Below are 12,231 nucleotides of genomic sequence, written 5' to 3'. Positions count from 1 at the left end.
AGCTAGTAAAGGCATTAAAGTTATTACATTTGCTTAAAATTTTAAATAATGACCAGTTACAGGACATAAGATATGCAACAGAAAGCTGCTTGGGTTGGAAGTGAAAGTTTGAAATTTAACTGAAATTTCTCTAATGGTCACATCTCAAGGCTAAATTGAGACAGAATTCTCTTGGAGGCAAATGTTTGCCATTTCCTCAGTTAGCATTATTAATATGGCTAATGTCTGTGTTTTCATATGGCACGAGGCGGGCTTACGGGATGTTGACAGGGAAATACCTCAGCTGTGGTCTGAGACCCCCTACAGTTCCTGTCTCTGTGGTGCCTCCAGGTCAAGAGAGGGAAAAGAAACGTACGGCCCCTCACTGAATGAATAGACTACTTGTTCAGGAACAACTATTCATTTTTTTTTTTTTTTTACCTTAAAGAGTGATATTTTAAATCATAATAGCCAATCAGAAAAGTCTCATACACAAGAGTTTCACAAGTCACCCTAAGAGACCAAAGCCATTTTATTACCTCAAAAACATACTAAACTTTAAAGTACTGGTTTTAGGTTGATACTTAATGACTTTCATGTGTGTATGTTGGCTATATGACTTGATACAACCAGGTTACATTTTTAAATCACTTCCTGTTAAAATTAAAATAAATTAACTTATTCTGAATGGTCAGATTTACATTTTGTGTAAAAAAAAAGAAAAAAGGATGCTATTTACACTGGGTGTAAATAGAAGTAGATGTTGTTTGTACCAAGCATATTGTTTCCACAAGTGCAAATAGTGATAGATAGCCAATAGGCCTAGTATGCTACTACTGTCGTCACACTACAGTGTGAATAGATATAGGCTAATGCTGTTTGATCTTAACATCTGAGCAATGGGTGGGTGGAGTCAGTGAGCTATTTGCCATTAGGTGTGTTGCCACGTGGTACATGTTAGTTTTCTCATCGCTGGTCTGGAAGGATCAATCACAGTCGTTTGTGATTAGACGATGAAGCTATGCATAAAACAGAGATTATTTGGGCGGATTTTCATTCATATTAATCCTCGAAATCTAAGTATAGCCAACATATCTATCTCCAATGATACAAGTCCCGAGGTTTGAACACTGATCTATAGATCTTTCTTCGTTGTCACGCGCCCCCTGCAGGAAGACAGAATAGTCTCCTTCTCTTAGAAAAAGTTATTAGTTGGCAACAGTTGGATCAGAGCAGGCGCGCGCACACTGTAAACCTCTGCAGTTTAGCAATAATGGTTAAAATACTGCTTCAGCTTCTCATTTGCTTTTGGATAACTTTGACATTCTGTTTCGCCGAAAAAGCTAAAGAAAGGAGCGCCCGGCAAAGAGACGCGGAGTTTACTGACAAGGTAGGCTAAGATACGTTTTAAAGAAATGCAAACCCAGGTCAAAGATAGGGAAGATGCATCGTACCATGATAAATATTTTAGTGTCCCCCTCTTGTAATTTTTAAAATGTGTTTCAAATAGTCAGGCTGATTCGCCAAGATGGAAGTAGCTACTTCATTTGGATAAAATACTAAATTATTGTCATTGTTAAAGTGGCTTTTTCCCCCTTGTAATTTGATTTTCTTTTCTCCGTTACTTGATTAGTTTGATTACGTTTGATTGAAAATTTCAATAAAAGCTAAAGCTCATGGGGAAAGGCAGAATTCAGCCTATTAATGGATTCAGATAATATGTTTATAATTAAATAATTTATGGTAATTAGTATCGTGTTGCTTTTTTTTTGCTCTAACACACAGACACACACACACACACACACACGGTTTCGGGGACTCACCATAGACGTAATGATTTTTATACTTTGCAAACTGTATCTTCTATTCCCTACCCCTACCCCTACCCCTACCTACCCATCACAGATAATTTTCTGCATTTTTACATTTTCAAAAAAATATGATTTAGTATGTTTATTAATACATTAGGTGGTCTCAGGTTTTTCATTTGGTCCCCAAAATGTAATATAAACCAAGACAAACACACACACACACACACACACACACGCACACACAGAGCCCAATGACAATGAACAATGGCTTCCCAGACAGCAACATAGTGTTGGTCCAGATCCGGCCCACATCTGGTAGGCCTACGCATGGAATCCACATGTACCAGATGTGGTCCGGAATCTGGGCCTACGCAATGTTGCTGTCTGGGTTGGCTTTGTAGTGATGTTTGAATCACTAACTAACCCAAGTTTACATTATTGATTCGGAATTCATTCAGTTCAATCGTTTCGCAAAGCGTTTGTAAGAACTCGACTGTAAGAACTTTGAATGGGAGCCAGAAGTGGTTGACGTGTTGTACCCATAAACAACTCAAGAGCTCAGCTGACGCATGATATGTAGGCCTAACCTAATCTAAAATTATTGTCTGTAATTAAACATCAACGGTCAAAAAAATCGTCTCAAAACAACCAGCTTTTTGAACTGTTTCATTGAAACAAATAGATCCGGCAAAATTCTGACTACTCGATGGCCATACCCTCAAGTGACTCTTTATAGAAAATGCTACATGCGGTAGATTTGTTTCGTGAACACAGTTTAATCTAGCCTACTGAATGTATGAAAATATGTATAACGGTTAATGGACCAACAGTAGTCTGCAAACCACACACAAACCTTTCAAGTGAAAACCTTTGGCTATATGCAAATAAATAAAGTCAAATTAATAATAAGATGATGATGATAATAATAATATAATAAAACAGTGATAACAATATACTGAATACTGTGTAATTGCTGAACTGAACAGTCCAAAATGTAATGAATGAATGAATAAATAAATAAATTAAAAATTGCAAATCAAGATCAACCTATCTTTATTCACTGGTAAGAGTTTCACTCAATTAATTTAATTTAATCTAATTCATTCAGCTGCTGGAGCAGTGACTTTGGTAAAGTGGTGACAGATGCTTATATTGAAATTATGTTCATTTCCACAATGGCCAAGTGTGATCAAGATGACCTTTGCATTTAGTACACTTCTTGGTGAATTTTGAAATGCTTTTGGTTGGCTAACTTTAAAACGCAAACGAGTAATATCTAACCAAACACAAAACTTTCCACATTCTTATCAGCGGATGCAAACAAACCACACCACTAAGACTCATTTGGATTTTTTATGTCCCACTGGTGTATACATATGATTCCATAAAACCTGTGAGAATTGGCCTTGGTCTGTAAAAACCACCACAAGGCAATAGAGAACTGTCATTATTGAAAAACCCCAAGAAAGTGGATTCAATTTACTCACTGGATGAAAACTCAAGAAATCTGACAAAGACTAAAGGCCAGTTCAAACCAAGGACGATAACCAATGATAAAAATTTATAAGAATAGCAGAATTACCATCTACCATTTATAAGAATAGAGTCCACTTCACAACTATATAAAAAAAAAAGGCACTTTTTTTTTCTAGCTCATGGATGATACAAACATTTATAGCCAATCAGAATCCACCTGATTTTAAGGAGCTTGAACATTTAAAGCGGCAGACAGCTTAACTGCATACAACTTATAATAGACAGAAGTTATTGTCCATTGGTGTGGATGCTAATATAGCTATTGTTATAGTTATCTTTATAGTTATTGTTTTTGGTGTGAACAGGCCTTAATTCAGATATTTTATTGTTATTATTTCAACAAACAGCAATATATGATTACAGTGTAAGAAAAAATCCTCCAAATTTTCAAAAGTCTGCCAGAATACCTGTAAATATTCATGTCTTGTGTAAGAGCTTAAAGGGATAGTTCAACCAAAAATAAAAATTCTGTCATCATTTACTCACACTCAAGTTATTTTGAAGAATGTCAGTAATCAAACAGTTGATGGGCCCCAATGACTTCTATAGTATGCAAAAAATAATAATACTATGGAAGTCAATGGGGTCTATCAACTGTTTGGTTATAGACTTTCTCTTTAAAATGTCTTCTTTTGTGTTCAGCAGAAGAAAGAATTTCATACAGGTTTGGAACAACTTGAGGTTGAGTAAATGATAACAAAATGTAATTTTTGGGTGAACTATCCCTTTGAATCAAGTGAACAGGCTGTGACTGTGGTCAGGGGATTTAACACAAGTTCTTCATCCAATTTTATGTTTTCATTGTTTTTGCCATTTCGGCACAAATGTATCCGTCTTCAAGAATAGGGTCATGGTGCTCTCCCACCCACAGCAGACTGTGCATCATGGTGAATCACTGTCATCCTCATTAACAAGCCAAAAGACTCTGAAAAGTACTGAAATAGTTCCATGCCTCTTTTCTTCATGTTTTTGTCATTAGTACCAGCCATGCATGCAGGGTGTACCTGGAGTGCAAGGCAGGGATGGGAACCCGGGGATAAATGGCATTCCAGGAACACCAGGAATCCCTGGGAGAGATGGACTTAAAGGCGAGAAGGGAGAGTGTGTGACAGAAAGGTTTGATGATCCCTGGAAACCTAACTTCAAACAGTGTGCTTGGAATTCATTAAACTACGGCATTGATCTAGGCAAAATAGCTGTAAGTATTATGTTCTTAAAGGAAGAGCTATTCAGCTCCCTTTATATTCTCTGAATGTACTTTGCTCATGGGTGCTCAGTTTTGCTGCCATGTTGTTTTGAACCAGTCATAAATGGTATGTGACTAATGACTCTGGAGCCTCAGGAAATGACATCATCACAACACTGATTGGCTGATGGCCCTGCGATAACATTAACAGAAAACCTTCGCTAGTGAAAAAGCTATAAGAAGGGGCTAACAGGGCTATGCCAGCCAAACTTTAAGCTTACGACTGTCACATTTCGATGGTAAAATGAATAAATAATCAATAATCAATGTGTGAGTATATCAACAAAAAAACAAACAAATGACCACCAATATGTTTGAAAAACCATAAGGTTTTCTTGAGCTAATAAATAGTTTAAAACATAAATAATTAACTTGACAATAACAATAAGGTTCCATTTGTTAACCATGTACACTGGTTAACATGAACTAACAATGAAAAATACTTCTAAAGCGTTTATTAATCTTATTTAATGTTAATTTCAATATTTACTAATGCATAATTCATTAACTAACATTAACTGATGGGACCTTACTGTAAAGAGTTACCCAATACATCTCTCTCTCTCTCTCTCTCTCTCTCTCTCTCTCTCTCTCTCTCTCTCTCTCTCTCTCTCTCTCTCTCTCTCTCTCTCTCTCTCTCTCTCTCTCTCTCTCTCTCTCTCTCTCTCTCTCTCTCTCCCATCAGTTAACGTTAATAATACATGCCTTGTTTTACTTTCTTTCCCATTGACATCTGAGTGAACTGCAAACTTTCCATGCACTGATGTCCATGAAAAAGGAATGCGCTTAACAAGCTCATCCCTAACAAAAACCCAACAGGATTTTTTCATTGCTTATTGTCTGCAATAATTCAAAAGCCAATGTGACCAACAAAAGTTTATGATTCATCATGATAATCTTCACAAATGAATACATTTTGGAGGGATTTTGAAATACAATCACCAGAAGTTAAAAGTAAAATAAACAAACCACACTACATTCACATGACTTCAGCGTCACCATCACTAAGCTTCCGACAGCTCTTTCAGACTTTCTTTAAAAACATTTTAGAATAGCATAGTTGAGTTAGAATAGTTTGCATAAATATAATAAGGCTGTGAAAGCAGACTAGCATGATGATGTTTTAATGTCCCAGACAACCTCTGTAGTCCCATTTAGACACTTGTTAGCAACTGCCTTTATCGAGACAAGTACTGTAAAAGTTGTAAAAAATTACAAGTGATGTGTTACTGATGTATTTTATGTCATGGACTAACATGTGAAAATATGTTGAGTTTGGATTAAACACAGACCTCATTTCAGGCATTTTACCAAAAATCCATTAAAAAAACCATTGACTTCAAGGCGCTGGAACAGGAAGTGGTAAATTGAAATTTGTTTCCGAGATTTAGCCTACATTAATACATGCAGCACTCTATTGTTGCCAAACCAAAATAGTCTATAACACATATTATATTATAGACATATACAGTTGTGTTCAAAATAATAGCAGTGTGTTTAAATTAGTGTGTAAAGCTCAAAATCCTTATAATAACTTTTATTTCAATACACGCATTTTTCTTTACAAAGTCAAACATTTACTGTATATACTGAAAAATGCTTGAAGATTTAGCTTTCTTGTGAATCACTGAACTAATATTTAGAACTGCTTCACATCTGTGTTGCCTGGAGTCGACCAACTTCTGGCACCTGTGAACGGGTATTCCAGCCCAGGACGATTGCACTACATACCACAATTCTTCAGCATTTCTTGGTTTTTGCCTCAAAAACAGCATTTTTGATGTCACCCCACAAGTTTTCTGTTGGATTAAGGTCCGGGGATTGGGCTGGCCACTCCATAATGTTAATCTTGTTGGTCTGGAACCAAGATGCTGCTTGCTTACTGGTGTGTTTGGGGTCGTTTTCTTATTGAAACACACATTTCAAGGGCATTCCCTCTTCGGCATAAGGCAACATGACCTCTTTAAGTATTTTGATGTACTCAAACTGATACATGATCTGTTGTATGTGATAAATAGGCGCAACACCATAGTATGAGAAACATCCCCATATCATGATGCTTGTGCCATCATGCTTCACTGTACTGTGGCTTGAATTCATTGTTTGGGGGTCGTCTGACAAACTTTCTACGGCCCCTAGACCCAAAAAGAACAATCTTGCTTTAACCAGTCCACAAAATATTGCGCCATTTCTCTTTAGGCCAGTCAATGTGTTCTTTGGCAAATTGTACCCTCTTTAGCACGTCATTGTTTCAACAGTGGGACTTTGCGGGGGCTTCTTGCCGATTGCTTGGCTTCACATAGGTGTCTTCTAATTGTAACAGTACTCACAGGTAACTTTAGATCTTCTTTGATCACCCTGGAGCTGATCATTGGCTGATTCTGCGCCATTTTATCTATTCTTCGATCCATTCGAATGGTAGTTTTCTTTCTGGTTTTGGTTGCCATTTTAAAGCATTTGATATCATTTTAGCTGAGCAGCCTATCATTTTCTGCACTTCTTTATATATTTGACCCTCTCCAATCAACTTTTTAATCAAAGTGTGCTGTTCTTCATAACAATGTCTGGAATGGCCTTTTTACTCTGATTTTCAGAGAGAAATGCACTATAACCACCATGTACAGTACAGTACTCCCGTTGTCCTTAAATAAGGGCTACTTGTTTGACACCAGTTTTTTCAGAATGAATAACCTCACTAATTGAACTCCACACTGCTATTATTTTGAACACGCCCCTTTCAGCTTATGATTCAATTACACAGAATAAGCAGCATGCATGTCATGACTGTTGGGTCTGTTGTTTTTCTATTACTCTTCTACACCTACTAGTAAATTATTTGCCTTGTAGAAATATAATTTGGTAACAATTTATTTTGATGGTCCCTTTTGAACATTCTGTTGACTATAAGTAGCTTTACAACTACATGTCAACTAACTTTCATTAGAGTATTAGTAGAGTGTCTGCTTAATATCTACTAACTCTTTATTGTGATGCTCCTCCAACAGACATTCTACTGACTATAAGTAACTTTGCAACTACATGTCAACTTATTCTAACCCTAACCCTACCAGTCTACTAATACTCTACTAACACTCTAATGAGAGTTAGTAGACATGTAGGTGCGACGCTACTTATAGTCAACAGAATGTGTTAAAGGGACCATGAAACCTATAATTTCTACCAAAAACAGTGATTGATCTGGTTAGTGATGTTGGACTGCTATTATTTTGAACACAACTGTATAGGTTGCCTCTTCAGACATTCATTCAGTGATTTAACAATGGAAAATGACTTGATTTCTCTGTCACAGGAGTGCACATTCACCAAGCAGCGTCCAGACAGTGCTCTGCGTGTGCTGTTCAGCGGTTCGCTCAGGCTTAAGTGTAAGACGGCCTGCTGTCAGCGCTGGTACTTCACCTTTAATGGGGCAGAATGCACTGGACCGTTACCCATAGAATCCATCATTTACCTGGACCAGGGCAGCCCTGAACTCAACTCCACCATAAACATACACAGGACGTCCACAGGTATCATTTACAAACTATCTGCATCCTTTACGTTTTATCTGATCTGCAAGATAAGGTCATTTTTTATTTTTTGTCAATACAAATTTTACATAGACAAATAAGATAAACACTGCTTAGACACTTAAAAAGAAACTTAACATGTTAAAATATTGTAAAATGTTGCCAATAAAATTATTAATAACATATTTCATATTGGATCTTATAATTAACTACTTAAATATATATGAATTAATTCCCTTAAATTTTCAAATAAAAAGCTTGATGTTATAAAAATATTTTTAAACATTATACTTGTTTATGGCTGCATGAGTGATTCAGACACTCTGTAATTATGCAGATATACATTTCACATCTATTTATGGCTTTGTGGTTTCCAAAATATGGCACATAGCAAACATAAAATGGATGCTACACCACCAAAATATACATTCCATTAAAACATACACTCCACATATATTGTGTATTTACAAGAATTTGTTTATTTAAAACTCATTTTTTTAACCACGTTCATTAATCACATGACTGACACTTTCTAATGATCACAAACTGTTTAAAAAAAAAAACTATTCTGTTTGAAATACCATTCTTTCATAACCATAATCCACTATTGTACACATTTCATATTTTTGAACGCAGAAAAAGACTCTCATGCAGATTTCTTTGTCACATGGATTCCTTTGAGTATTCTTTTGTGTGGTCGAAGGCAGTTTGGCAGTTTTCGTAACCATCTATGCTGCAATTACAGAGAGACCAGAGGAATTTGAGAGCTCTTTGTGGTTTCTCGCCAGCTCACATCTCAGCATACATCTTATCTATATACAGCGATTTTAATTCATTTTACAAAACTGAACACTGCACAGTGCACACAGACACGCACGCACACACACACACACACACACACACACACACACACACACACACACACACACACACACACACACACACACACACACACAAAAACAATTCTAGTGAAATATATGCCCTAACAGACATCACAAATAAAAAAATATAAAAATTGTGAGTCTTGTTGAAATTCTCTCTAATCCCAATTAAAAACGGTTTGGATGGATATATACAACGTGTGATATTCATTATTTGTAAATAACTTGACAGCACTATTTAACCTGTGATTTTAATTAAAAAAAATTGTGACTTGTTAAAATACTTAAAAAATATCTATTCTTTAGTAAGTTCAAATAAGTTTTTTCCTTAAATAATTTTTGTGCTATATGTGTTTGTGTGTTTATAATTAGGTTTAATATTATGTTTAATCATTATGCTTATATAATTGATTAATATTAAAAATAAATACTAAAGACAAAAAAAATGCAAGAGAAATTTGTGTCCGCCTCTGTAACAACTGCTTGTGTTTTTTCTGCCAGTCGAGGGGCTCTGTGATGGGATCCAGGCTGGTCTGGTGGATGTTGGGATATGGGTGGGCACTTGTGCCGACTACCCTCGTGGTGACGCATCTACAGGATGGAACTCTGTGTCCAGGGTGATCATTGAAGAGCTTCCAAAATGAGCATCCCTTCTAACTGATCACTGTCGCTGTCACCATGGCAATAGAAGACAGCCACATCATGTTCCTTTCACAGAAAGGACCTTCCTCATAGAAATTGGACAAATTAAAGCTAATAGTGTTGCTTTGAGTCTGTGCAACTCTCGTGTATTAGATTATGATTCTCCGGCTCAGTTAAGAAGGATTCAGTATGCTCAGTTTAGATAGTACAGACAATTAGAGAGAAATAAGTATCATGTTAGTACTATGGTTCTTTGGACAATACCATGATACAAATTTGAATGATGAAAAAGGACCTTGTACTATGTGAATATCATGGTAAATGAATATGGTATTGAAACAGTACCATGTTGTTACTCTAAGATGTCATCACTGTACCATGTTATTGCCATCATTTTTTTATGTAGAGAGTCCAACAAAGATGTTCCTTGCTTTGCTAATATTTATTTAGTGGTCTTCTTTGTGCCTGTATGACTAGAACTCATCATATTTTTGTATCCATTGTTTTTTTTGTTTTTTTTTTAATGACCAAAAACTATGAAGAAAAGTCAGGGTCATGTTTCACCTCATTATTAAAAAATTTAATGTGGAAACAAATCTCAATTTATTTAATGTACTATACTACTTTTCAAAAGTTGTTTTTTACAGAAATTAATACTTTTATTCAGCAAGGATGCATTAAATTGATAAAAAAAAACAAATAATAATGAAAAATGTTCTATGGTTTCCACAAAAATTTGAAGCAGCACACCTATTTTTAATATTGATCAATAAGAAATATCAACTCAGAATATTAGAATGATTTCTGAAGGATCATGTGACACTGAAGACTGGAGTAATGATGCTGAAAAATCAGCTTTGCCATCACATGAATAAATTACATTTTATGATATTTAATATTATTTTTTATTATAACAATATTTCACAATATTACTGTTTTTAATGTATTCTTGATCAAATAAATGCAACATAAGGGCCTTCTTTCAAAAATGTTAAAAACCAAGGTAACACTTTACAATAAGTTTTCATTTGTTAACATTAGTTAACTACATTAGTTAACATGAAGTAACAATGAACTGCACTTCTACAGCATTTATTATTCTTAGTTAATGTTAATCTCAACATTTACTAATACATTTTAAGACCCAAAGTTGTATCACTTGACATTAGCTAATGCACTGTGAACTAACATGAATATGAACATTTTTATTAACTGCTGTAAAAATATATTGCTCATTAATACACATTTTTTCCACATATACGTACAGTACATGTTGAAAAAATAAAACACATTTATACATTAAACTGCTTGTTAATAAAACTAGTTGAGACCAAATGCTTGATAATTAGCTTAAAAATCTGATGAAAAAAAGCAAAAAGCACCACATAAAATGGGGTGTAGATGGGAAAATGCAGTGAACTGCACTGTGTAGCATGACTAAGGCTTGGAATGTCTGGTGTGGTTTTGAAGTAGTTTTGCAGCTGTTGTTCTGCTGAGAATTCAATATAAAAGAGAAATCAGAGTGCAGGTTAAGATACACTGACCCACAACGTTATAGTAACTTAGAAATGCGTCAGTGACTGTCATTGCATTAGTCATTGCATTAAAGATGGCAAAAAAAAAAGACAATTAGTATTGTCTTTGACACTGTGGTTTTCAAAGTTTAGTGGATCATGTTGATAGTTAATGATGGAGTAAATCTGCTGTGACACCAGTGTGCACTTGAGACCTGACTTGATTGATACATTAACTAAAAAACACCAAATGATTGAAAATCAGTGCAAAAAAACCACACACACACAAAAAAACACTGAACACCGGAAAAAAAAACAATAAGTAAAATGTACTTAATTTTTCTTTAGTTTTTGCATGCATTTTTTTTTTAAATTTCACATATGGAATTAAGTAAACTCTACTTAACTAAGAAAGTAACAAAGGAAATAAGTAACTTTGCTAATAAAAGGTTTAGTAAAAACAATTTAGTTGAAGTTTCCTTTGTAATACATTTCACTCAAACAATATAACATTGAATTGAACCACACTTTTAAAGTATATGCTTTACTTAGAAACATCTAAGTAATTAATACAATAGATATTGTGTGAGACACCATATCTACGGACCAGAGGTTGCGCTTTTACTTGGTAGACAATGATGGTAACATTTGATGGATCGTTTTTGTGTTTGAATGTGTCATTTTGAGTAGAAAATGAACTCCAAATGTCACAAAATGGCAAGTTACAAATCCTAACAACAAAAGCAATGATAAAACTGTGTAAATACAGCTGGAAAACAGTGAAAAATCAACCTAATTAATTATTCAAGGCCCAGTGCATGATGGGAACACCAGAATCAGAAAAGTTGAGTAACTTTACTTAATTTTATAACGTTGATATTTACGCTTTCATTTCTACACGCTTGAATTGAGTACTAATACAGCATTTACTTATTTTCTTATTCTATCTACTTCTATTCACTATTCTTGCCTGAACTAACATTTTCATGTAAATTACATTAAAATGTATTTTAAATGAAACCTATTAATTTGGCATTATTACAAAGTGCAAGTGTACTTAATAGTCTAATAATCTCTTTAAGTACACTACAAGTG

General features: G+C 34.9%; 1 protein-coding gene across 1 annotated transcript; it reads left to right on the top strand.

Moving 5' to 3' along the window:
• The first annotated feature begins 987 nt into the window (after positions 1-987).
• On the top strand, positions 988-10,211 carry cthrc1a (collagen triple helix repeat containing 1a). The gene is made up of 4 exons (XM_084130422.1): positions 988-1,369; positions 4,306-4,524; positions 7,883-8,099; positions 9,482-10,211. The coding sequence occupies exons 1-4, from the start codon at positions 1,253-1,255 to the stop codon at positions 9,622-9,624; spliced, it is 696 nt and encodes a 231-aa protein (XP_083986548.1). The 5' UTR covers positions 988-1,252; the 3' UTR covers positions 9,625-10,211.
• Positions 10,212-12,231: the final 2,020 nt, after the last annotated feature.

Source organism: Abramis brama (assembly GCF_963993115.1).
Source record: "Abramis brama genome assembly, chromosome: 12".
Taxonomy (NCBI): domain Eukaryota; kingdom Metazoa; phylum Chordata; class Actinopteri; order Cypriniformes; family Leuciscidae; genus Abramis; species Abramis brama.
The sequence above is the reverse complement of the archived record's forward strand: the minus strand, read 5'-3'. Positions and strand labels throughout refer to the sequence as shown.

Excerpts from the sequence above, each read along its gene's own strand:
- cthrc1a (XM_084130422.1), top strand. The coding sequence starts at position 1,253 with ATGGTTAAAATACTGCTTCAGCTTCTCATTTGCTTTTGGATAACTTTG. Across the intron at positions 1,370-4,305 it reads ACGCGGAGTTTACTGACAAG|TACCAGCCATGCATGCAGGG; the intron begins GTAGGCTAAGAT and ends TTTTGTCATTAG. Across the intron at positions 8,100-9,481 it reads CATACACAGGACGTCCACAG|TCGAGGGGCTCTGTGATGGG; the intron begins GTATCATTTACA and ends TTTTTCTGCCAG.